The sequence below is a fragment of the Pocillopora verrucosa genome, chromosome 12, assembly GCF_036669915.1.
Source record: "Pocillopora verrucosa isolate sample1 chromosome 12, ASM3666991v2, whole genome shotgun sequence".
Lineage (NCBI taxonomy): Eukaryota > Metazoa > Cnidaria > Anthozoa > Scleractinia > Pocilloporidae > Pocillopora > Pocillopora verrucosa.
In genome coordinates, this window is record NC_089323.1 from 2,055,776 (window position 1) to 2,079,422 (window position 23,647).

Consider the following 23,647-nt stretch of genomic DNA (forward strand, 5'->3'; position numbering starts at 1 on the left):
CTCTATTTGCTAAATATTGAAAGGCTTTCACTTCCTGCTGGATATTCTGGGTTTACATACTTCACCCATTTACCACAATTGTGGTATCATCCAAGCCATGCCAGAGGACTTGAACTAGATAAAGTGGTGAGAATGCACAATAGCGATAGCAAAGCTTTGTAATGCCAAAGAGCTATGTCAATATATATATATATATATACACCAGTGTTCCTGAAACCTTTGTCAGCTTTACAGAAAGAAAACTTCGTCGTCAATCCTGTTTCAATTTCCGCAATAAGCTTATGCGCCTCATCAACAGAATTAACGTATCCTAAATTATCCGCATGTCTACCATCAAGCAAGGGTTCGCGCTTTAAAATTCTAGCCATGCTGTTTCTGTTTGTGCCTCAAGAATCATGGGAATTACAGCTTTGGATGTTCGGCTACATCACTCGCGGATTTCCGAGAATCTTCGGTTATGTTTTGCAAGTCATTAAATATTCCATCTCAGTCCCTCTCGACCGAGGTGGTTTTGGTGGATGGAATCTAATGCTGACCCTTCAGAAAGGGCATTACAAAGCTTTGCTATCGCTATTGTGCATTCTCACCACTTTATCTAGTTCAAGTTCTCTGGCATGGCTTGGATGATACCACAATTGTGGAATCATTCGGGTTATCTTAATGCTTACACCTCCTTCCTCGGAAAGAAGTCACAAAATACTCTGGGAAGATGCATGAGATATTTAAGAGCAAAAATTCGTTTTTTACTGGTGTGCCTTTCCAAATATTGGGAAGGAAAGTGTTCAATTGCCAGTACGGCATAGATAGAACAGCTGGAGAGAAAAGGAAACGAAAAGATGCAGAAGAAGTATTGTATATAATATTTTCTTTTTATCCTCAACCTTTGTGTTACTGTCAACTATGGCTTGCTAATTCTAAAGGTCAAGTACACACATGAATGGGTCATATGACATTGATCTCAGAATACTTTTATGACAAACGTGATAACAGTTCAATCTTGGCTAAATTGAAGATGGTTTAGAAGTTAACAATTATAAGAACTTTTCACTAACATATGCTGCTGACAAAGGAGAAAATATATGCAATTCTGCATTTTTTGCTTTCTATCAAGCAATCATATATTGGCTCCTTATCACGCTATGACACTTCCGTTTTGTCACATTCCAAAAAATAAACTTGAGAAATACACTATCACTCATCTTACACTGTTATATTTACCTATTACAGAAGGCCAGAAACAAAGATTTTGTTTTCAAGAAAATAAGATTTCTTGTTCAAGACACAAGGAAGTTTGACTGCAAAGCACAGACAAAAATGTGAGAAATTTTATTTTTTTCAGAGAACAAAGTAGTTCTACCCATGTATAAACAGAACGAATCCGGTTTAATAAATCAGATATGCTGCATGATTCCTTTTCTTTCATCCCCACTCAAAACAAGCAAACACACCTATGGAGGTTCCAGTCTGGTCTGCAAATGAAAAGGAGGAAGGTGATCATTGCAAAATTAAGCATTACGGTTCTTATTTATAACATATTGATTATTGTATACTGATATCAAGAAATTAAGGTTGTGAGTAGCAGCCAGCTGAGTTATTGATTGAGTTTTATCAAGTCCATTACTTTGTTAAATTTAAAGTAACCTTGTCTTGAAAGAGGGAAATTGAGGAGCTGTAATATACTTATCATCAATTAGGGACCACAAAGAAAAATTTGTTTATAGAGACTTTTAGAGGAGAGGGGTAAAACTTGTGACAAGCTGACAGACATATAGATAAACTTTACTGCTAAATGGGTTACAGTATAAAGTGCTCAGTATTTAGATCAGCTATGGCTCAACTTAAACTTTGCTTTAGCTCCAAGTTTAATCCTTTTGTGGTTTCCTTTCTCTGTGTTTATTTTTCAAGTTATGTTACACAAAAGAACACAAAAATGACAAGGAATGCTCTTGAATACTAAGAGGCTGGAATAGGCAAGAAATCAAAACTGAATTTTAAACAGTACAAAGTTAATTTGATCTTCCAATGTTATTTAATTTTAACCATTAATAGAATTTGCTATTTGAATTTATCCCCTCAATTGTTTTGGATATTGTGAGCAAAAACAAACAATTATCACAAAATACACAGTATATGATGGTTTGATTTGCCAATGTGGCAAATGCCTTTCACTATCTATCCATAAAAAGGGAAATAATTTGTAAAATGTAAGACATTCTGCATCTTGAGTGTATACTTATTCATCCATGTGAAATTAAAGGTTACTTTAAACAAATAAGAACTTTGCAAAATACCGCTACATACAGAGAAATAGATTGTGGTTATGTACTCCAAATAGCAGGTCACATCAGTCTTCTGTAAAGGAAGTAGCAGAAATTGCTATGGTGGTTTTGGTGGATGGAGAGAAACATCCACCAAAACCACTTTATTTTATGTGTTATGAGTTATGATAATCATTATGAACGTTTGGTCGGTCAGCAATTGTGCACCATAAGAAATAATTAGCAAGAGCACGAACCGCTAATTAGTGGTATAAATCTTTTGTCTCCCTGAAGATCTAACAGTGGCTATAGATAAAATTAAAAATATATATTGTTGATGGTTTTGGTCAAAGTTTTGGTGGATGTTCCCTGTTGACATCCACCAAAACTACGTAACACCTGGGCACCTTTTAAATACGTGAAATATCTGCATAAAATTGCGTAAAATATTTTATAATGCTACAATCGAACAATAAATTAATACTTACCATTTCTTGAGTAAAAAGTTTTGACGCAATTTCCCAAACAAATAATACACTTAGGTCATCGGGATAAGTCGGCATGTTGTCGTAACTTCGTAATTTTCTTTTAGTATAACAAGTCATGAGTTGTCCATCATTGCATCTCAGTCCCTCTCGACCGAGGTGGTTTTGGTGGATGGAATCTAATGCTGACCTTTCTGAAGGAGCTTAGAAACCAGGCTCAACTCAGTAGCCAAGCCTACTGAATTTGTGCCCAAGCCTTTTCTTGCTTGCGTGACCTTTTTTGTCACACTAGAGAATTCAAGGAACTTCGGCGAGTAGTAAACACAAGCTCAAATTTTTAAAGCAGTAAAGAGGAAAACTTTTTGAGACTGAAAGGTAAGTAAGTAAGTTTTTTAGTGTTTTACAACCTAAATTTAGTGTTTCCTTTTGTAATTTTACAACGTACAGTAAATTGTCAAATCAATAACTCGAAAAGCTTACAGCTAAAATTTAACTCTTTATTAATAACCTTATACTTTCTTGATCTGATATCGCAATTAGCGATAACGCCAGAAATAATTTGCTTTTGTGGTATATACTTTATGTTTACCTAACTTGTTGAAGTACGTTGTCATGAAATAATGCACTTAGCAACAATTAATCTGATTACACAAAACTGAGTCAATGTTTAAATTGTTCCCTGGACTGCCTGGACATCTGAGGCAACTGATAATGCATTTTGGGAGTGGTAGGGATGCTTACTTCATAGTGGCTATGGCTGTACCTGTCCTTTAATTTGCCTTGTTGTTTGTAATAGATTTTCCTTGCATTGTCTGTTATTTTTTTTCAGGAAATTTTAGTCTGCAAGAAGAAAATTCTTTTACAGAAGAATCCTTTTCCTGTAACGTTTACAACTGTTGCTTACGTTTGCCATATTTCTGATATTTTTATCATAACAGAATTTTTCACGAAAATTATTTGACATTGAATTCTTACACAAATACTGTAAGGTCAAGCCTGCCCACCGACCCATCAAGGTGGTGTTGAAAACTGCAGTAAGGTCTATTGAATATAGTTAAAGTACTGAATTTCACTCCATGACTTACTACTACAGAATATGGGGCTTTTTATGATTAGGTACCAAACAAAAAAAAAATGCTTTCTTGGCTTATTTGCATCAAGCCACCTAATATAATTCACAAAGATTATTTGACATTGGATTCTCGTACAAATACTGCAAGGTCATGCCTACCCACCAACCCATTAAGGTGGTGTTGAAAACTGCAGTAAGGTCTATTGAATATAGTTAGAGTACTGAATTTCACTTTATGACTTATAATTACAGAATATGGGGCTTTTTTATGATTAGGTATAAAACAAAACAAAAAAAAAAGCTTTCTTGGCTCATTTGGATCAAGCCACCTAATATAATGCAATCAATGTCTTGTTTTCTGTATCGTGAGTCATTGCTCAGTTGGAATTGATATTTAAATCTTAATTATAATCATTTAAATCCAACTGAATGTATTTCTTTCATTACTTTTCCACTGACTGCCAAACCAGCAAGCCTTGAGGCATTAAACTGTGAGGACTTTAAAAAAGGCCCTATATTGTTTACATGTAGCTGCTTTGGGGGAGGGGAGTGGTAAAGTTTCAAATTTGGTGAAGAGTATGTAACACAATAATAATAATAATGATAATAATGTTAATAATAATAATAACAATTCATTTTTTCCATCCTTTGTTGCAAACGCATCTGACCCAGAGCCATTATTCATTATTAATGAAAGGCCTCAGTGGTGCACAGATATGATATGAAAATAATTTTCTCTTGTGTGAGGCATCAGTCAATTTAGGAATTACCAAGTGTAAAATTTAAAGTCAATATGGTCCAGAAACTACTCATTTTTGTAGAGGGTGGAGCAGGGAGGGGTGGAGGGGTCGAAATTATTAGGTTTGCGTACCGTTTTCACTCTTTGCACCCTGAACACTCAGTCACGCACACTTCAGATGGATGCTCAACACAACAGCGTCAAAAAATAATCAAGCAAATAACTTAGACGTGCAAAGCTTCCACGGTGAATATAAATTTACCGCTATAAACAGTGATAAGGCCTTACAAATTTTACACGTAGCTTCTTTGAAGGTACAACTTCCTATGACGTTCTAACAAGATTATCAAGTTGTCAAATACGTATTTTCATATGATTGATACCAATTGCTTTATTAAGTCGAAAGAAGCTTAATGTCAAGAATAAATAAGCGGATTACTACACTTACGACGAATTTTGTGTTCCGTTAAAAAAAGTACTTGGTTCAATTACGTAGTTCACCGAAAGGTTAATTTTGTTTGCCTGCTAGGATTTCTTTTAACATTGAATACATTTTCAAGACCTGTACTCGACGAGGTGCACTTCTTGCGATTGTTCTGCAATCTAGCGAGTCCTTCGGAAAAACTTCACCGAGAGCAGAGCTAAGACACTATTCAGAAGCAAGTATTTTCTAGGTTTGAAATTCCCTTCGGTTCCATTTGACCGTGAGTAGAGTTTAGAATTCACGAAGAAAGCGTATTTTAGCCAAAGGCAGAAGATTCGTATTTGAACGGAGCGCAGTGAGATAAGGTAATATTCTTTCACGCGAAAATTAAAAAAAAAATAGGGTTAATAGATAACTTCTCATTTGTTTTTTCTCGCGCAAATAACAAAAATGTTCCCTTCCCTGTCCCCATCCAATCGCACTTCAACCAGTCGGGGGAGGTGAGTATAGAATTGTTAAAAAATCATCAGAAGGCTTGGTTACCTGATTGAGCCCGGTGTCTAAGCTCCTTCAGAAAGTGATCCCAAAAAAAATTTCTGCTGGTATCCCAGTAAGTCCGCAATGAATGCAATGCGAGCAGTGCCCAAGTTGGATCTCTCCAACCGGAACCAAAACGCTCTGCCAATCAGAAGGGAGTATTGAAAATTTTTAACCAATCACAATCATAACTGCAAAGGAAGTACGACTGATCTATTGTTGTGTTGTTTTTAAACTATTGGCATTTTCACCGTTTTGGACCACATCTAACATGTCGAAACTAGCGGAGAATTTCGGAGGTAAGCAATTTAACGAACCGACATCGAATTCTACGAACATGTGTCACCGAGAAAAGAAGACTCTCTCTTTTTTGCTCCTCTATACCTTGGTTGAATCAGAACGGGATATTTATTTCCTACAGTTAATTTCTTTCTTATCCAAGTCCACTTTACTTAACAAGGTACTAAAAGATGAAAACATCAACTTTGCACAGTCTTGTGTTTACGTCTAGCCCCCTGTCTCTCAAACAAGAAATTTTCGAATTAAAACATTGATGATCAATGTGTTCTATTCGCAAGGGAACAAGAATACAGTGTACCACTTCATCCGAGAATTAATTCAAGAAGAGGAGTATGCGTGGTTTGTCAATACGGAGGGTCGGTTCCGTATCAAGTGGGAGGCTGCTGTAGAACGTTATATTGAGTACAGAGCCAAGAAGAATCCCAGGTTTGACATAAGCATCGATCGAAGTAGGGCAAGCAACAGCTTTAGAGAGGCTCTTCTTCTTCGTTGCTATCAAGATGACGGAACAAAGGAGTACAAAGAATGTCGAAAGTTTGGTGAAAATAACAAAATTGTCGAGAGAGAGTTCCAATTGCCTTCGAAAGTGTTTCATTTACTTTTTGGATCAAGAGAAAAACTTGCGGGTGATCAGGTAATTTGAAGTAGACTTCAGGTAAATTTTGGCGTTTTAAGTATAGTTCGGACATTATTTTGAAGTTAAACACCTTGGTGTAATATCCATAATGTTAATTCCCCACACACCCACATTAGCCCTCCTTCTCTTTTGGAATTTTTTGGTGAAAATTTTTTATTTCCCTTTCAATTACTCTTTGTCTGCCTATAAACATTTCCAGACAGTAGCAAGTAAAAATCTGTACAAGCTCTGTTGTTAAGTCGTATATGTTTTTTGGATAAATTCTCCTAAAATTATCTGTCTATTGGGTACTGCCAAAATGAATATTTTTATGGTCTTTCTAAGTACAGTTGATATTTATATAGGAGTTTTTGGGTGACCCCAATTTAGAACTGCTGACTGGGTTTGTAAATGCTTATCACATATAGATGTTGTGAATGACAACTGTCAAAAGTATCTGTGGGGAACAATGGTGTAACAGAGGACCACTGTCCTCTGGTCATATCAATTAACCCAATCTGCTGTCTAAAAATGATGGTTCTGCAAAAATTAACAAAGAATTGCAGTTCAATACAATAACCAGGGAATTACTGTGCACAGAAATTCAGAGGGAATATTAGACCTCCTAATGACTTTGGAATTCCTGTCCAGTATGAACCCTTTCATCTGTCACATTACCCTGGCCTGGAATTCTGTGAAATAAGAATTACCAGAGGATGCTTTTATTATAGTATATCAGATATTTTTGGAATCACCTATTTCGTAGGGTGCATCATCATTTTAAAGGTATTAAACAAAAGGTTTAGTTTTCCATCTGGCTCAAGTTGAATTGATCAGATCATGTTGTGACAGTCAACCATAAATAATGAGGCGGTGATCCTGGCTAACTGGTATAAAAGCAATTTGCTATTAACAAATGAAGACAAGTTTTACACAATTTTCTTAGCTTCTAGAGCAAAAGGCACATCAGAGACACCTGTTACTATTGATGATGAGGAGATTGAATACACAAACTCTCTACGTTTATTAGGAAGTGTTATAGATAGAAAACTTAACTGTGGTGAATATTTCAGTTCAGAAATGCGTTTCAAAGCTAATTCTACAATAATTCTGTGGAACTTGTTCCTGAGAAGACCTTGTTGTGTCTCTTTAGCTCTGTAATCCCTCTTGGACTGAACAATTGTTCAATTGTATGTTTGTTTACAAAAGCATCTGATAAATGCAAACGGGAAAGAATGCAGAAGAAGGATCTAAGAACTGTAATTAATGACAAGAAGGTTAGCCTACCAAATTTTTTACAGCAAAGGACTGCAAGATTTGGCAATTTTGATGTTTGAGATGAAAAATGGAATATCTCCAGAGTATACTTCTGAGTTAATTCAAAGATCGGACACCAATTACAATCTGTGTAACTTAGTCTGACTTTATGATTCCATGATATAACTCCATAACTTATGGTAAACATTCTGAAAGATACTTTGGTCTATACTTGTGGAGTGAATAGGAGACAAATTAAAGATATTTAATCACTATAAGAAAAGGAAGATTGGTTTGGCTGGGCACCTGAAGGATGACAAATGGGGGTTGGTAAACACTTGTTGTAGTTCTTAAACTTTCATTTTGTTATTTATTTAATCAAATTTTTAATTTTGTTTGTATAATGATATATTTATATAAATTTTTTATATTTTTAGTATGATAGGCCCATTTAGAACTGCACATATTTATCCTTTTACTATATATATATATATATATATATATATATATATATAAGTATCCCCAATTAGCTGATATGGCTTAAGTGTATAAACACTTGAATAAAGTTTATTATTAGGTTACTTTGCAAGGCTAATCATGCACAGAGCAGTGAGTGAGTGATAAAGCATTCACTGAAATCCTAGTACAAACCTGGCTTACATGCAAAATTTTGCTATAAGACTTCACAATGGATGAGCTTAAGGGAACTATAACCCAATGCAATTCATCTTCTTGTTAACTTTTGAATTGAAGTTTAATATTAATGGTATTTAAACTGAAACTTTAAAATAAAGTTAATTATTTTATTAATTTTAAGTCTAATCTGTGATCATCTTTCGTAGTCCGAGACAAGTGGGATATCAGTAAGTGATCCAGAATTGACACAAGGTAATTGTCACAAAAAACCCAGCCCAATTGTCTGTGATGTGAGACTTTTTTACTTGGATATCCAGTACACGTGTTATTTTAGAAAGCTCTATATATATAAGCACAGAATGCAATGCATTTTAGTTACTCTGAATTTCCTAACTGTAGGAATAACTTTTATCTTTCTCTGACCTCTTATCACATTCTAGAGGATAATTCTTTGCAGTTGTTAGGAGACCCTGATAAATATGTGGTTGATATGGAACCTGAAGAGAGTCGTTTGAAGGTAAAGTTTGCCATAGGTGCTTAATGGTAAATATAACTGCTAGTGATTTCGTGAATTGAGTTAAGTTTTTGCATTGGTTGATGGGTATGACATGCATATAAATCCAAAAGACTGGGAGTATGGGATGGTAATTTTGAAGTACATGTAATCATAACCTTTAATTTTGAGACTGAAAAATTTTGTAACTCTCTGCCACTGAAAAAGGAAAACAAAGTCATATTTGTAATTTAAGGCCTTAATGTGATGTGTTGAAAAAAAAAAAGAAATTCTGCATTTTAAAGGTTATTTTATGTGTTAAGAAAGGTCATAGTGGGATTGATTATCCTTAATCATGCAGTTTCTTCAATAAAGAGAACTTTAAAAAAAGCTTGAAAACTTTTTAAGCTTCAACTACAGCAGACTCTGTATAGTATATTAATTGAAGTGTCCCCCTTGACATAGTGCACTCCTTCCAATAAGTGCCCCTTCTTGATTTAGATGAAATTTTAAATAAGCTGGGTTCACTGGCACTTATGTGAGGAAATATAGTTTACATGAATATCGATCACATTGTTCATATGTAGCCACATTGCTTAATGTGCTTCTGTAAATAATATTATAATTATAGTTTTCCTCAAACTTTGGATTGGAGGTGATTTAAGTCCAATTGTGAGTAACTGTACCATCGCATAATATCAGAAGCTTAGCTGCATGAGGAAAATCTTGAGTTGGGTAACAGCCCTTCATCAGAAAAATTGATGAAAGGCCAATGATTGAAACCTAGCTTAAAAACTCTTTACAGCCACCATGGCCAATTTTTTATTTTCAACTCACTTGATAAAACCAACTTTCCCTGTTGTACTCTCCTACTGACGCAGCTCCACAGTGTTTCTTTAGAGACAATTAATCCTTCCTTTACTCTAGGGTGGATGTCCTTTTTGTGTCTCATTTCATCCTTGTCTCGACCCAAATGTTACCTCTGTCCGTGCAATATTTGTCAAGTCAGAGGTCATCTTTGGCAATGTTGAACTGGCCATTACAACTTTAGGTATATTTGGACGCTCTATCCCAGGTTTGTTGACGCTTGTTACTAATTATACCCTGGTTAAGAAATAATATTACAGCATTTAATTAATTTTTCCTTTAACTTTTTTAATCAACAGCATTGTTCATTTTTTTATTGTACTTATATGTAAAAGGCTGCAGCTATATTGATGTTGAACTATATGGATGTGTTTTGATTTTCAGCCAGCAAATATTGTCAACTTAGGTACAGCACTTCTACATCTTCAACTTTCAATGATTTTATTTCAGGGGCACCATCATCTGGTTGGGCCAATGTGATCTTGAAAGATCAAAACAATACCTATCTAGGGTCTACTGAAATTTTTTACTTTCCTGATGAAGCGGAAGCATCAGCCATGATTCAAAACTCTGACCAATTTAAAAACTTCAGTGAGGAATTGGCATACCACACTGCCAGCAGTTTTGGTAGCAGTGATGGAAACCCACAAAGATATGGGGCTTTTGGTAAGTTTTTATCTCATGTGATAAGATGCCCTCAATAAATATTTACTTTATAGTCACAAGGCAACGTATGTACAAGGTGCTACTTTCAGCATGCATGGCCAACTGTACCATGGGCACATCAACGCCATAGCTTTACTCTTGTTCAGCGGACATTTGAGCATAACATGTGCGCAACAGATGTACATAACTGAGGAGACTCTGGGTTCAAGATTAATTTACATTTTCTTGTTGCATATTGTTGGGAAAACTTTTTAACGGTTTGCACAATTTTCTTTCCTGTTTTTGAAAATTTTAACCTCCCATTGCAAGGTTTTTTTAAGGAGACCCCCAAAAATTGCCTATTAACTTAAAAAATTTAACCCTATAGCATCTATAAAAGAATCAGTTCTCTACACAGACACAGAGAGGTTGCGAATGAAAATTCATTAATATACACACGTTATCCATAGTAGGAGCTTTAGTTTTATGGATGAGACGTGCAGGAAAAAAAATGCAAGCTCCACTTTTAGGCTTGGCTAAATCTATATATTACATAATCACAAGATTGATATTTTATGACTTTCCTCTTCATTTCCCTTTGTTCCCTTTTTTTCAATTTTTATTTCCAGGAAATGCACAACAAGTGCAGTTTTTACGCCTCCTGATTTATAATGCAGCAAGAGAGGGTGCTCAGCAGTTTATTGAGATGATCCTCTCCACCTCGGCTGGAAGACTGGTCTTCAATGCTTACAAGGACAGTCGACCATTGCCTGAGGTGGTCGCGAGAGATCATGGCCATAACGAGACTGCTTGTTACCTGGAAGGCATGACCAAGAGGTACATCATTCATAGAATTGAAAGTTAGAAATCTTGTCATGATTTCATTGCGACAAGGATTGTACTTTAGTGGTACTGCATGCATCCAAACAACTATTAGTGGTAATTTTATTACTTGACACCGAGGTGAGAGACTAGGAAACAAATGGGTAGTCTCAAAATAGGGCTTCATGCACCAAGTAACACAGAGCACCCCCCCCCCCAATACGGTTATCAGAGATTAGTTTTAGGTTTCTTTTATTTATCGTTGTGTGTAGATGCATGCCATATGTTATTTATTTATTGTAGTGTGTAGATGCATGTAGTTTGTACTGAATTTAACCTTTTTGAACTGGCAGATTTTCAGTAGAGATCTCTGCTTCAAAAGAATATCCAAACGAAATTAATTGGTCAGAACTTGCACAGGCTGCTGCTGAGGAAGCTCAAAGTAAGCATGGTAACTAAGCTACACTTAATCACTCTTACATTTTGAGCTTCAGTTTGTGCTCAAGTTTCATATCTGGTTTCACTTGTTACTCATACACCCTCTACACTGCTGAAATCAGTGATATCTATGACACCTTGTTTAAACTAAGAGAAACTTAGTAACTTGGTCATCACAACATGAAGGGTGATCAAGATCAATTTGTCACAAGTGTTGGACAAGGGTAAAATCTGCCCATGGCAAGGATACGACCTGTAATATAGAAACCCACAAGTGAGAATCCTCATCATCATGATGTTTAGGAATGTTGCAACTTGAACCCCCCCACAGTATTGGGTGGTATCAAGGTGCAAAGCTTGATCACCAAGTGTGAATGCCCTTGTCGCTGTTAATTTGTGATCACTCTCATCATACATGCCAGAGACGTTAACACAAATGAAGAGTGATCATGGGCATGATTTGTGATGACAGCATGATCAAGAAATATTTTTACAGGTATTCCACACTAGTGCCATTCATTTGATGATACTTGCAACTTTTTTCAGATGCAGTGCTAACATAATTATGACAATATACATTGTCTGAGAAAGTGAATAAGCGCATTTCTATTTCAATGCAGGCTTTATGGAACCTTGTAAGTCTTTTTACGTTAAAATTATCTCATAATGGTTTTCTTTTCTTGTCAACCAGCAGAGTGTAACGCTGAGAACGAAAGCTGTCATCTCATAAGTGATCTGTCAAAGGATGCAGGGTATTTAGGAGATTTGGAGACATCGTCTAGTGAACCACACAGTTTGGGTTCTGAAGATGACATTTCCATTGCGTCAAAAAGAGGTATTTCCCTTTTCATTTAAGACCATTTTAGGAATACTCCCCAAACAGCACATTCCATTGGTTTGCAAGTTTTCTTTGCAACCTCCTTAATCTCCTTAAATCCTAAAGTCACTATTGCAGCACAAAATTGCTACAGGCTTTAAAAACAAAGAATTTGCATGAGGCTAATGATGTCCTGGTAAAGTCGATGCAAGGCGGTCATGCAAGGCAGTTGTTTTATCTCAAAGAAGGAGTAAATAAGCTTTGCCTTAAAGCACACGATTACTAATACTTTTCAACAACATAAAAGAATACACTTTTCACACATTTTCATTAACACGAAACCTTCTCCCTTTACATTGAAAACACCGGAGAGCAAACAAAAATTGTCAAAAAGGGTGGGAAAAGTGGGCGTTGTCATTTCCCATATGCCGTAAACGCCATGCTTAACCTCTCTGATAAATCACTGGTGACGTCAAAATGTGGTAAGCATAAAAAAGTAGCACATGAGGCATTTTGACATCACCTATTATCTTTTGTTGAACAGGTACAGGGCAATACAGAATCTATTTGTTAAATTGACAATGTTTTTGAACAGTCCGTGTGCATAACTTCTAAAGATATAAAATACAAGTAATAAATAAAACGCAAATACTCGCTGAAAAGCGAATAATTGTTTTAGTATAATTACTCAGGTGCTTTCAAATTCTGCTGTAAATTTGTTTTGTTGTTGAAACCATCTAGTTACAATTGTTTTGATTATTCATGTCGAGATAAGCAGCCAGTTTCCACCTGAATTTCACAGATTTTTCCAATTCAATTAGCAAAAGCTTCATGTTTTTCCTTTGAAAGTTGTTGCGCCAAACTTTGTAGTGTAATTTTGCTCTTCAGAATTGTATTTTCTTCCACTGCGTTTATTGCTTCCTGGATATTATGCCAAAGCCCAAAACAGCCATTTCGAGATCTAGCACCCCTGCTATAATTACCTTGTGCTAGGTGACTATTGCAAAATATGATGCAATTCTTGACCAATCAGAATACATGCATCTTGATAATCACCTGAGCAATGATACTGATCTCAATTGCCAAGGGAAATACTTCATTGTCAGGGATTGTTCCCTTGAAGCAGAAGCGATAACATGGCACCTAAAAAAGTCAAGTAGTTCTGATGATATGCAATGATGATTTTTTTTCTTGATGATTTAAATTCTGTGACAAAAGTAACTTGGACAGGGTTTGCTTGGACATACCAAATAAAAATCTTTATGTTCAAATTTCATTTCTGGGTTCACATTTAACTCATACAGCTTCTACACTACGGAAATAATGTATGTCTATGGCGCCTTGAGTTAAAATAAACAAAATGAGTTAAAGCTCGACCATCACAATAAGAAAGATGATTAGCATCAATTTGTTAAGAGTGGGCAAAGAGTGAAATCTGTCCACAGAAAGCCATGTGTTATTATCCTCACAAGGATTTCAGATGTTCCTTTATGGATTTTTAAGAATATCACAACTTGAATCTTCTCTTAGCATCGTGTGACAACAAAAACAATAAAGGTCTGAACCTTGATCACTAGGTGTGAACACCCATATCATTGTAGTGATGGCTCCTACCATGCTTGGGAGAGACATTATCATGGCAAAAGAGTTTGTGCTGGCATCATCACAAACGAGATTGGATGTGATTGTGATTGTGATTACAAAATATTTTTACTGGGATACACCCTCATCACTGTTGTGATCCTTCTGATCACGCTTGCCAGAGATGTTATTACTGCCTTGACTGCGGGCATAATTCATGATGACTGTGAATGTGATTACAAAATATTTTTACTGAAATACATTTTTATCACTAGTGTGATTAATCTCATATCACACTTGCCAGAGACGTAATCATGGCAAATGAATGATCACTCCCATATTAACGGTCTAAGTTAGTGATGAAACCGTGATCGTGAAATATTTGTACTGGGATGCCACAGTTCCATCATACATTTAATGATACTTACAACTTCTTTCAGCTGCAGTGTTAAAATATTACAACATATGACAATGTACATATTGGTCAAACACGGCTGAATTTGTGATCATTCTATGGTGTAGTGAGGAGCGTCTTTTTATCCCAACACAGGCCATACAGAACCTTCTCTTTTTTTTAATTTTTACATGAGAATTTTCCTAATGGTTTTCATCTCCCTTTAACCAAGCAGAATGTAACACCTGCAAGAATGAAAGCGGTGACCTCACAAGTGATCTATCAAAGGATGCAGGGTACTTAGGAGATTTAAAGACATCTTCTAAGGAGCCCCAAAGTTCAGACTCTGAAGATGACATCTCCATTATGTCAAATAAAGGTATTTCCCTTTTCATTTTAGACCATTTTACAAATACTCCCTAACCAACCCATTCCTTAGCATTAATATTTTCTTTCATCAAGAGGCTTTTCATGTTTAGAAAATAATTGAAGTGCTTTTCTGCATGCATAAACATTTGGCTGTTGATCTTTTTAAATTGTCACACAACTACTCTGAAACACATTTAACAGCTGTAATGATATTTTTTTCCAAAAATAAGGGAATGTTCTTGATGAATGATGCCACAGCTCACTGATTCCACATAATTATCCTGTTTGACCTTGGGTTTGAGTTGATGTTGTTTTTTACCATGTGGATTTTTTTTTTAAGAAATGGCAATGTACTTTCAAGCAGAGATTATTTTGTCTTTTTTTATAAACTAATTTGCATAACTTTCCATGTCTTAAATGTACTATATACATTTTGAGAAGATGGTAGCAACTTACAACTGTAGCTTAACTCTGCAAATTTGAGATGTGATAAAGTCATGAATGTTTTTTTTTCTCTTTGCTCAAACTTAGTGAATGGGGATGAAAATTTAGCAAGAGCGATGAACTTAGAGGTCATTGATGTGCATGATGTCCAGTCACTTCAGGATACAGAAGTTGCTAAAAAATATAGAGAAAAGGAAGTTATGTTTCCCAGAATACAGGAAGCTGTCCAATGTCACCCTACAGGGGCAGATAAACTTGACAATGTGAGGATGGAAGGCAAGGTAGTTCATTATAGTAGCATATTGGGAGGTGTTGCGAGCATCCTTGCAGTAATTGTAACAGTAATGACAGAAGGGGCTGCCTCGCCACTTTTACTGGCAGGGCTGAGCCTTGTCGGAGCTGGTACATCCCTAACAACCTGAACTAGGGAGTCAATGACCAACTTGATAGAAATCAAGGAAGCTGATAGTGACTTGAAGGAGGCTTTGGATAACATGAAGGATGTCCGAGAGATAGTCCACAAGCGGTTGAAAAACAAAACAATATCCAGACTGCACTTCATAAGTTTGCTGGCTGAGGCTAATCTTTAGGAGGCTAACCTTGAGGCTAAGACTTTATGGGTAACGCTTAGTTCCGCCCCAGTTGCTGAAAATATTTTCAGCAACTGGGGTGGAATAAAAACACTATTTGGAAATTATATTCTTGAAAGATAATAAAATTAAATGAATGAGGATATGAAAAATAAATCATGATGGAAGTGAAAGCTAAATGAAACAATTCTGATGTATGATTTACTCCAGTAGGCTTTAGTATACTTTGAGTTCAAAACATAAAACTTGGTATCTTTTTCAGAAAAAATACAACAATTAACTGGCTGCAGGTGGCAAAGACATCTCAAGCTCACTTCACCTGAAAAAGCAAATGATTAATCCCCCCCAAAACTTAACACTGGGTCACAAAATGTCTGACGCTTTCATGAACTGATGTTGTTTGCTTTTTCTTGAGACATGAGCTTGGGATGTCCGTGCAGCTGGCAGCTTCTCCACATGATGGCCAGTGGAAACCCTTAATTTTTCATAAATTTGCAATGTCTTCTCATCACCATCTGGTGGAGAATATCTTGATATTTATAGTAAAAGGCATAAAAGTTTACTACCATTAAATAATCCTTGGCTTAACAGATATCTGACATTTCTGCCAAAGATTCAGACTGGGCAGAGGAGGAAATCTCTACTAATTCAGATAATGACATGGACCAACTTAGAGGTATTTTTAAATGTGTCTAATTTAAATGCTTTATTCTTTTAAAAAAATACAAAGTTGATTTCTTTGATTTACTGCCACAAATTTTCCTTCTTAACTATTGCAGTCGTTCAAGATATTTCCCCCTCATCAGGCTCTGTGAAGGTAATTATATTATTTCAGAAATTGTCATGGTGATCGGCAAATTTAATCAGGCACGAGGAAAGTCACACAGTTTATCAATTATTTGACATGATCTATTTCAAACATCAATTCTCTGTACTTTGTGGCTCATGTTTCTCATAATTTAGCTCTGAGGATTTGTTGTTTTATCCAAAAGTAACCCTAGTTGACAATTTGGTTCTTCTCATCACCATCTGGTTGAGAATGTCTTTATAGTCAGAGTGAAAGGCTTGAAAGTTTATCACTAATAATTATAATAAAGTTCGGATATAACGCGCACTGTCATTGGTTGAAAGAGCGTGCTCTATGAGAGTATAGAGCATAGAGCTGAGCTAAAGCTGTCACGCCATCTGCCAAACTGTACTATGTTCGAGCTTTTCAGGGACTTCTTTTTAGCCTTTTTCCGATAATTGAAAGTGAAATTTCGGAACTGAAGCGAGCCGACAAGTAGCAACAGAAGAATCAAACAAAGGTTTGTAAACATACCAGGCGCCGTAATTTACGTTATTAAAACGTGAGCAGATACGAAAATCCTCAAAGGAAAAACAAAATAGACATTCGAGGTTTTAAAGATTGATTCACGCTCAGTTAGATTGCAAGCTTACGTACGGAAATAAAAATCAAACACAGCTAACACTCATATAGTATATAAAGTTCAGTGTTCGAAAACAAAACAGAACAAAACAGAACAAAACAGAACAAAACAGAACAAAACAGAACAAAACAGAACAAAACAGAACAAAACAGAACAAAACAGAACAAAACAGAACAAAACAGAACAAAACAGAAATGATGAAAAATATAACCAAACTGGCATAACTGTTAAAATTCATTCTAATCATGACGGTGTCTGAGCGAATATGATCATGCTGAAGTCCATCGCGGCTCGCTCATCATGGCGATCTCTGGTCATCACAGCAAGCCTCAGAAACTACATCGGCCGCCCTTCGAGTGAAAAAATAAGAGCTTGCTCTGATATCCTTTCCGATGCGTTGAGTGGAAAGTCACATCTGTCATTGCAGCCGAGTTTTGCGACGCTGTCATCCCGAGCGATCTTCATGTTCCGGTGAATTCGGCTGTCGTTCATTCAAAAAACACTCGCCCTGAACAGTTTGTTTTCTACCTTGTCATATGAAAAAAACTCGCGTGTTTTTATGAGCCATAATTCGGCTGAAGTTCACTGAACATTTCACTTCAAGATTCTGTATTAGAGACTTAAAAACTTCAGGCAAAAGTGTGAAATTCGACCTACCGAACTATTTTAGTTTGTAAACTATCGCAGAAGGTGAACTTTGATGGTTTTTTAACTTTGATGGTTTTTTAACTTTGATGGTTTGACACTTTTGACAGCTTTAGTCTTGTACAGCCAATCAGATTATTTGAACCATTCTAACAGGGATTCTGATTGGCTTATTGTAGCGTGCTTTATGAGAGTATAGAGCATGCTGACGACACTGTTGTTCGCTTTGGAAATAAAGTTTGTTTTGAAAATTGAAAGTATTGCTCGGGGAATTTAATGGATTCTTTATTATAAAACAAATAGAGAAGCCTTGGCTGTGCTCTGTTCTGTTATTAAGCACTTTGGAAGCGGCTAGAGCACTCAAGAAGTGGGGAGAAACACGAGACGTAGTAGATAAGCACAGAAGCTCAAGCTCAATACAAAGAGATATGAATTGTTTGGGAGGCATGCCCTTTTGAACGTTTTCTTATTTATCCCGAACTGGAAACACTAGGACCAGTTGAATTGCAAGTACATGTATGTCTTTGACATGAGTTACATAAGACAGAACCCGAATATGTGCAAAGTAGAATGTTAGCTAACTTGGTTCCTTCTCCTATTACAGGAACGAGAGGGGGGCGAGAAGGACTCAGGTAGGTACACTTAAAGGATAGCACTTTCCTAATGAAAACCGAAGTGTTCTCTAAGGCCAATCGGAACGTAAGTAGATGTGTAAAGGAGCTGAGAATAAATCCTAGAACATACAACTTCGGGACTTGAAATCTGAAAGACCAAGCCTCTTTTGGTTATAGTTCTACATTCAAACTTTATGCGAGTGTTTGTTTTCTTGACGAATTGTGGGTTTAGTGAAGCATTTTTAGTGCAATCCTGGATGAGCCTCGACAATCAATTGAAAATCTCTTCTTTTTGTGTAAAAGTTTTGACTTCCGCGTGTGTTCGTTTATTTGTTTTTTTATTTAAAGCATTCTATCCTGGACAAGTCTAACTTGTGTGTTTTTTTCATATCGTAGGATTCCATTCCACTTGGTGTCCCATCGAGGTAGAAACTTTCAATTACTCCACCTCCCCATTCCCTTCAGATTCTGAACAATCCACCCCTCGCTGTTGGATTTACATCAATTTCGTGGTGTCCTGAGGGACCTATGTTAGACTGACACGCAAGGAAGCTTAATGCGATTAAGTGTTAAATTTTTGGAGATTCAGGAATGGCCTTCTCGATTCTTTTCCAACTATCATTTGCTCGAACTATTAAACCCCTTAGATTAGGAGTATGAATACGTCTTTGCAATTAATAATAATATAAATGTTAAAACAGAGGTGAATATGCTCAAAGGTGCCTGCTACCTGAGCTCGTGTCTTGTCTTATTACAGGAACCAATAGATGTCAAGATGGCTTCAGGTAAGTTCACTGGAAAGAAGGGCCAATCAGAACAAAGTTAGGTATTTAAAGGAGCTAAGGATAAATTCTAGTACATTCAATAACAAACAACCTCAAATGCTGAGAAACGCGAACTACCCAAGCTGCGACTGGTTTTAGCGTTATATTTTATCGCGGTGCATGTTTTCCAGATCAATCACTTGCGCAGTAAAGCATTAGAGAAGTTCTGAATTGAGCGTCAAAAAACCCAGACCATAATAATCACAACTATCGATCAGAACAAAGATTAATAATAATAATTATTAACCGATGAAAACTCAACATAAAACAGGCAACCGACTTAAATCACGGGAAAACGCGTGTGACCAAGTTGGGATTGGTGTTAGTTTTTGCATTTGATTGGTTGACTTGAAGGTGCGAATTTTCTGGACCGATCACGGAAATAAAGCAAAACCAAAGCAATCCAGGGTCACTTTTGATACTGTGAAAAAAACTGCTCTATCTGTGCAACCCAGGATTTCTGTCAACGCTCAGTGGAAAATTTCTTTTTTTTTTGTACTTTTTTCCATAATTAAGGTATTTTATCTAGCGCCCTTTTCACACCAACTTAAGCGAGTAACTTTTGTTTGTTTTTGGATATTTCAGAAACATCCTCTGAACTAGGTTCCAGTGAGGTAAAGAATTTCCATTCTTTTTTTATTGCTTTTTTTGTTAAACAACAATCAATTATTGGTTCTACATCACTACGCAAAACAAAACAATTTCTTGTCTTCTAAATTGCATATTGCAATCTAACAATCTGTCTCTAGATCTAACCTACAATTGAAATTTTAACCATTCACAATTCAATAGATATTGTTATTTTACAGCCTCTGTCGTCAGAAGATTTATCTGAAAAGCCTGAAGGTACATACATGTTTGTCTTCTAATAGTTAAGAACTTTTGTTTGGGTAACGTTTATTTAAGTAAAACCTTCAAGGAAAGCCGACTTGGATCCAGATGTAATAAAATAAACTTCTCTTTAATCTTTGTATCTGTTACCATCACTGAAGGAACACCTATTCAGGAAAAATTTTCTGTGGTCTTGAGCTTGTACCCTGAATAGAGAATCTACTGTATCTCTTACCTTCATTGAAGAAAGGCCTTCCTTTTGGAGACACTTTTATGGTTTCTATTTGTCCCCTGAGTAAAAGTTCCATCTAGAAGCTGTTCCTTCATTGAGGGAGAACCTCTTTCCAAGGGACTCTTTTCCTAGTCCTGAGGTTTTCCCTAGGATGAAGGTTCCACTTAATAAGTTAGCAAACTCATATCAACTGTGATAAGCAGTGTCTGCCAAACTCGAGTTAGCCTTTGAAATACCCTGTGAACACCGACTTAATAAAGTAACTTTTATTTGTTTTTAGATATTTTGGAAATCATCCCAAAGAAAGGGCCCATGGAGGTAAAGAATTTTCTTTTTGTCTAAATTAGTATACCTCCTTTTTGCGCTCGCACTTGACTTGCATATATACTTTTCCGAACGTTTAATTATCTTTCGATTTTGTGTGCTTGCATTCATAGGGTTGACACTGAAAGCACAAGTATGTCCTAGAAACCATGTGGGGCGTATTCCTCCTTTTAAAACGTTGCTATTCTAGATAAATTTAACCAGTGGCATGCGTTTCTTTCAGGGTGGATCACTATTTGTCATAGTTATGTTGAAGCGTCTCCCACCGGAAGTAAAGTCTGCCTGGGCAGAATTTGGAAAGAAGGCTGTCACTCACTTGGAAAGAGCTAATGATTTTAATTTGATTGGTCAAATTCCAGGTAAGTTTTTTATGGCTCCAATACTCGAAAAGATTTTATACTTCCCCTTTTCGTATACTTTTCTTGCATTTAATGTTATTTTTTGTTAACTGTATTTTTTCAATTTTGTGCCTCAGCATCAGATAGGCCTGGTAATGTAACTGTCAGAGTGCATTCTTCGACCGGAAGAATTCTTGGAAAGACTGAATTCTGCTATTACGATCAAGATAAGGAAACACTGTCACAATTCGTGAGAGATTCTATGGTTGGTAAAACGAAAAGTGAAGGACAAGATTTATCATAACCTTTGGCAGGTACGTTCTTGTAACTATTTTGAAACACTTATACTGTCGAGCTCGAAGGCTTTTTCCTTTTTCTTTTCCTTTTTTTTTTTTCAAAACACGACGAGTTTAAAAAACAGTCTTATCTCTTCATGACGGCCATCTTAGGGGCAAAAGACAGAGGCCGCTGTAGAGAGATTGCAGTTTTTTGGGGATCGGTTGTCAAGGTGACCCTCATTTTTTCAAATTTGGAGCATTTTTCCTCATATATAACAAAGGCTTGTTGAACCATAATTGGGGGCCACAGGTTTGTCAGTAATTGTAGTTACGGTGACGCGTTACCCTTGTAAAATGAAGTCCATTACTTAACTACCTTCATATTTAATTTAGTCACCAGCCAATAACATCACCGAAAACTGGCTTATTCGTTTTTAGGAACTCTGGACCCGACTGACCCTGAAAAACTCCTCAATTGACTCTGATAAACCTCTCGCTCAGGTTGTTGAAACGCAAGTCAGAGTAACCGGCAGGACTTATTTCGTCCTGACGACCGAAGTCAATGAGCAGGAGAGCGGAGAAAGCAGCAGCATTCCATTTTTTTTTTTCTTTCGAGTTTTGACTTGTTTAAATTTTGTTTTGTGGGTTAGGGGATTGTAGCGGGGCAATCATTTAACAGAAGATTCTGGCTGAGATAGCTTTTCATTCTAAACAGCCCCAAATGACACTTAACCTACCCAAGAAAAGCAATGGCTTATTTTAGTTATCACTGAAAGAAAACAAAAAAGCACCATCAAGCTTATTAGCAGATGAACTACAGTCGAACCTCGATTATCCGGACTCATCGGGACCTCAGTAAATAGTCCAGATAATTGAGAGTCCGAATAATCCAAAATATGAATATTAATGAAATATAAATGTAAACAAAAGGTTTACAGCAAAGAAAACATCATTTTAATTGTTAAATCTACACAAATAAAAACTTTCAGTTCAGGTATTTGAAAAGGTCTAAAATGTTCAAGCATGTTTGTTTGCTTCAAAGACTTGTAGAAATAATAAAAATATTATTTTTGGCCCGTGAAAAGCGAGCGCGCCAGACCAAAATATATAGCGTGCATTTTCACGGAGTTAGGCCATTTTTCTTGCTGTACTCCTACTGCAAATCGCACGCTATTGGGACAAAACTCGACGTGTTTGGTCTCTACTTCAGTTTTGATTCATTTAAATATATCAATTTTAACTTAAAAATTAACCTACCTTTATTGTTAAGTGAACAAACCACCGTTTTAGGTAAAGTTTTTGAGTTGACTTTTCTCGAGTGCTAAATAAACAAATCGCTGTTTACAAAGATACCAGCTCTGTCGACGTGTTTTTAGCTGAAAAGTCGATGGGAAAATCGTAGCGCTTCTTTCTCCTGTCGTTTATTTCTTTAAAGATTTTCTAAAATCAGGAAATAGGGCACTTGTACAAAAACAAGACATTCATTAGTCTACAATTTGATTGTTTATTATCATTATCGCACAGTTCACAATAAGGAAGCTGTAACAGGAGAGGAGATTTTAAATTCACATGCCGCGTGCTTGTTGATGTACAAGTTCCCGAGTGTAACAATTTCGGCTTTTCGGGAAACTCTGCCTCCCTTATTTGATAGGAAATATCAATAGCCCCATAAAATTTATTAACTGCGCCATGTTTCCACCATCAAGAAATTCCACGTAGAAATAGTATTTGTAGCGTGACTGCGTGACCTTTCATGAGAAGTAAAAATTTTTTTTCTTTTTTTTAAGAAGACACCTCCAGAAAGTTCTTTATCCTTCTGTCATCTTATTTTCCTGATTTTTGACTGCAAATATCATCTGCATTTGCCATTATTTTCGCTGATTGTCATGGCCTTTCCTGCGTGCACGTGCGAGCAAGTTCATATACACTCTTTCGAGTTTCTTTGCTTGGTGTCTGGCATAAGTGTGTAGGTCTGGCTCAAAAGATATCTGCGCGCAGCAACACGGGTTTCTATGTTTTCTCTTTTTTCTTTATTTGTATTTTTATTCTCCTCCTTGCATTATCACACATGTATGTTTTTTTTTAATCCCTCGACGCGTCCCTCAGATTTGGAAGTAGGTTATGAAAAGTCAATATTGACCAGAACTGAAACCTTTTCTATCACTATTTGTTTCAAAGAACCCCTGTTATTTATAACTTTATATCTCAAGAGAATTTGTCTTTATTTGCCATTTACTTCCATTAGTACATGAAATTAGGTCTCTATAAGTTTTTTTTGTTTCGTGACTCCCAAAAGGTGTTTGCGACAACATCAGTTGAGAAATCAAAAGCAATTACACCTGAGAAA

The 23,647-nt window shown here is 36.2% G+C and overlaps 1 protein-coding gene and 2 long non-coding RNA genes across 5 annotated transcripts in view; 2 read left to right on the forward strand and 1 right to left on the reverse strand.

Annotated features, from left to right (window-relative positions):
* Window positions 1-78, forward strand: part of LOC136277252 (uncharacterized) — a 12,720-nt gene extending 12,642 nt beyond the window's left edge. For both annotated transcript variants that reach the window (XR_010715806.1, XR_010715805.1), the window contains exon 3: window positions 1-78. This exon is cut by the window's left edge. This is a non-coding gene — a long non-coding RNA (uncharacterized lncRNA).
* Window positions 79-881: 803 nt separating this feature from the next.
* Window positions 882-2,887, reverse strand: LOC136277251 (uncharacterized). Its single transcript, XR_010715804.1, has 3 exons — window positions 2,747-2,887; window positions 2,302-2,352; window positions 882-1,469 (listed from the first exon to the last, which is right to left on the reverse strand). It is a non-coding gene; the product is annotated as an uncharacterized lncRNA (long non-coding RNA).
* A 2,844-nt stretch (window positions 2,888-5,731) lies between these two features.
* On the forward strand, window positions 5,732-22,650 carry LOC136277245 (uncharacterized). Of its 2 annotated transcripts, none has more exons than XM_066159002.1 (22): window positions 5,732-5,814; window positions 6,094-6,449; window positions 8,531-8,576; window positions 8,765-8,841; window positions 9,745-9,892; window positions 10,135-10,350; window positions 10,959-11,166; window positions 11,505-11,593; window positions 12,281-12,424; window positions 14,617-14,760; window positions 15,282-15,475; window positions 16,376-16,460; window positions 16,564-16,601; window positions 18,464-18,491; window positions 18,870-18,898; window positions 19,231-19,258; window positions 19,883-19,911; window positions 20,107-20,143; window positions 20,641-20,678; window positions 20,908-21,043; window positions 21,160-21,336; window positions 21,739-22,650. In XM_066159002.1, exons 1-21 carry the CDS (start codon window positions 5,787-5,789, stop codon window positions 21,324-21,326), a joined length of 2,265 nt encoding a protein of 754 aa, XP_066015099.1. In that variant the 5' UTR covers window positions 5,732-5,786; the 3' UTR covers window positions 21,327-21,336; window positions 21,739-22,650. The 2 variants fall into 2 exon arrangements, with proteins under 2 accessions (XP_066015099.1, XP_066015100.1); XM_066159003.1 differs by having other exon boundaries at window positions 12,284-12,424.
* The last annotated feature ends 997 nt before the right edge of the window (window positions 22,651-23,647 follow it).

Excerpts from the sequence above, each read along its gene's own strand:
- LOC136277245 (XM_066159002.1), top strand. The coding sequence starts at position 5,787 with ATGTCGAAACTAGCGGAGAATTTCGGAG. Across the intron at positions 8,842-9,744 it reads CTGAAGAGAGTCGTTTGAAG|GGTGGATGTCCTTTTTGTGT; the intron begins GTAAAGTTTGCC and ends CCTTTACTCTAG. Across the intron at positions 16,461-16,563 it reads TGACATGGACCAACTTAGAG|TCGTTCAAGATATTTCCCCC; the intron begins GTATTTTTAAAT and ends TAACTATTGCAG.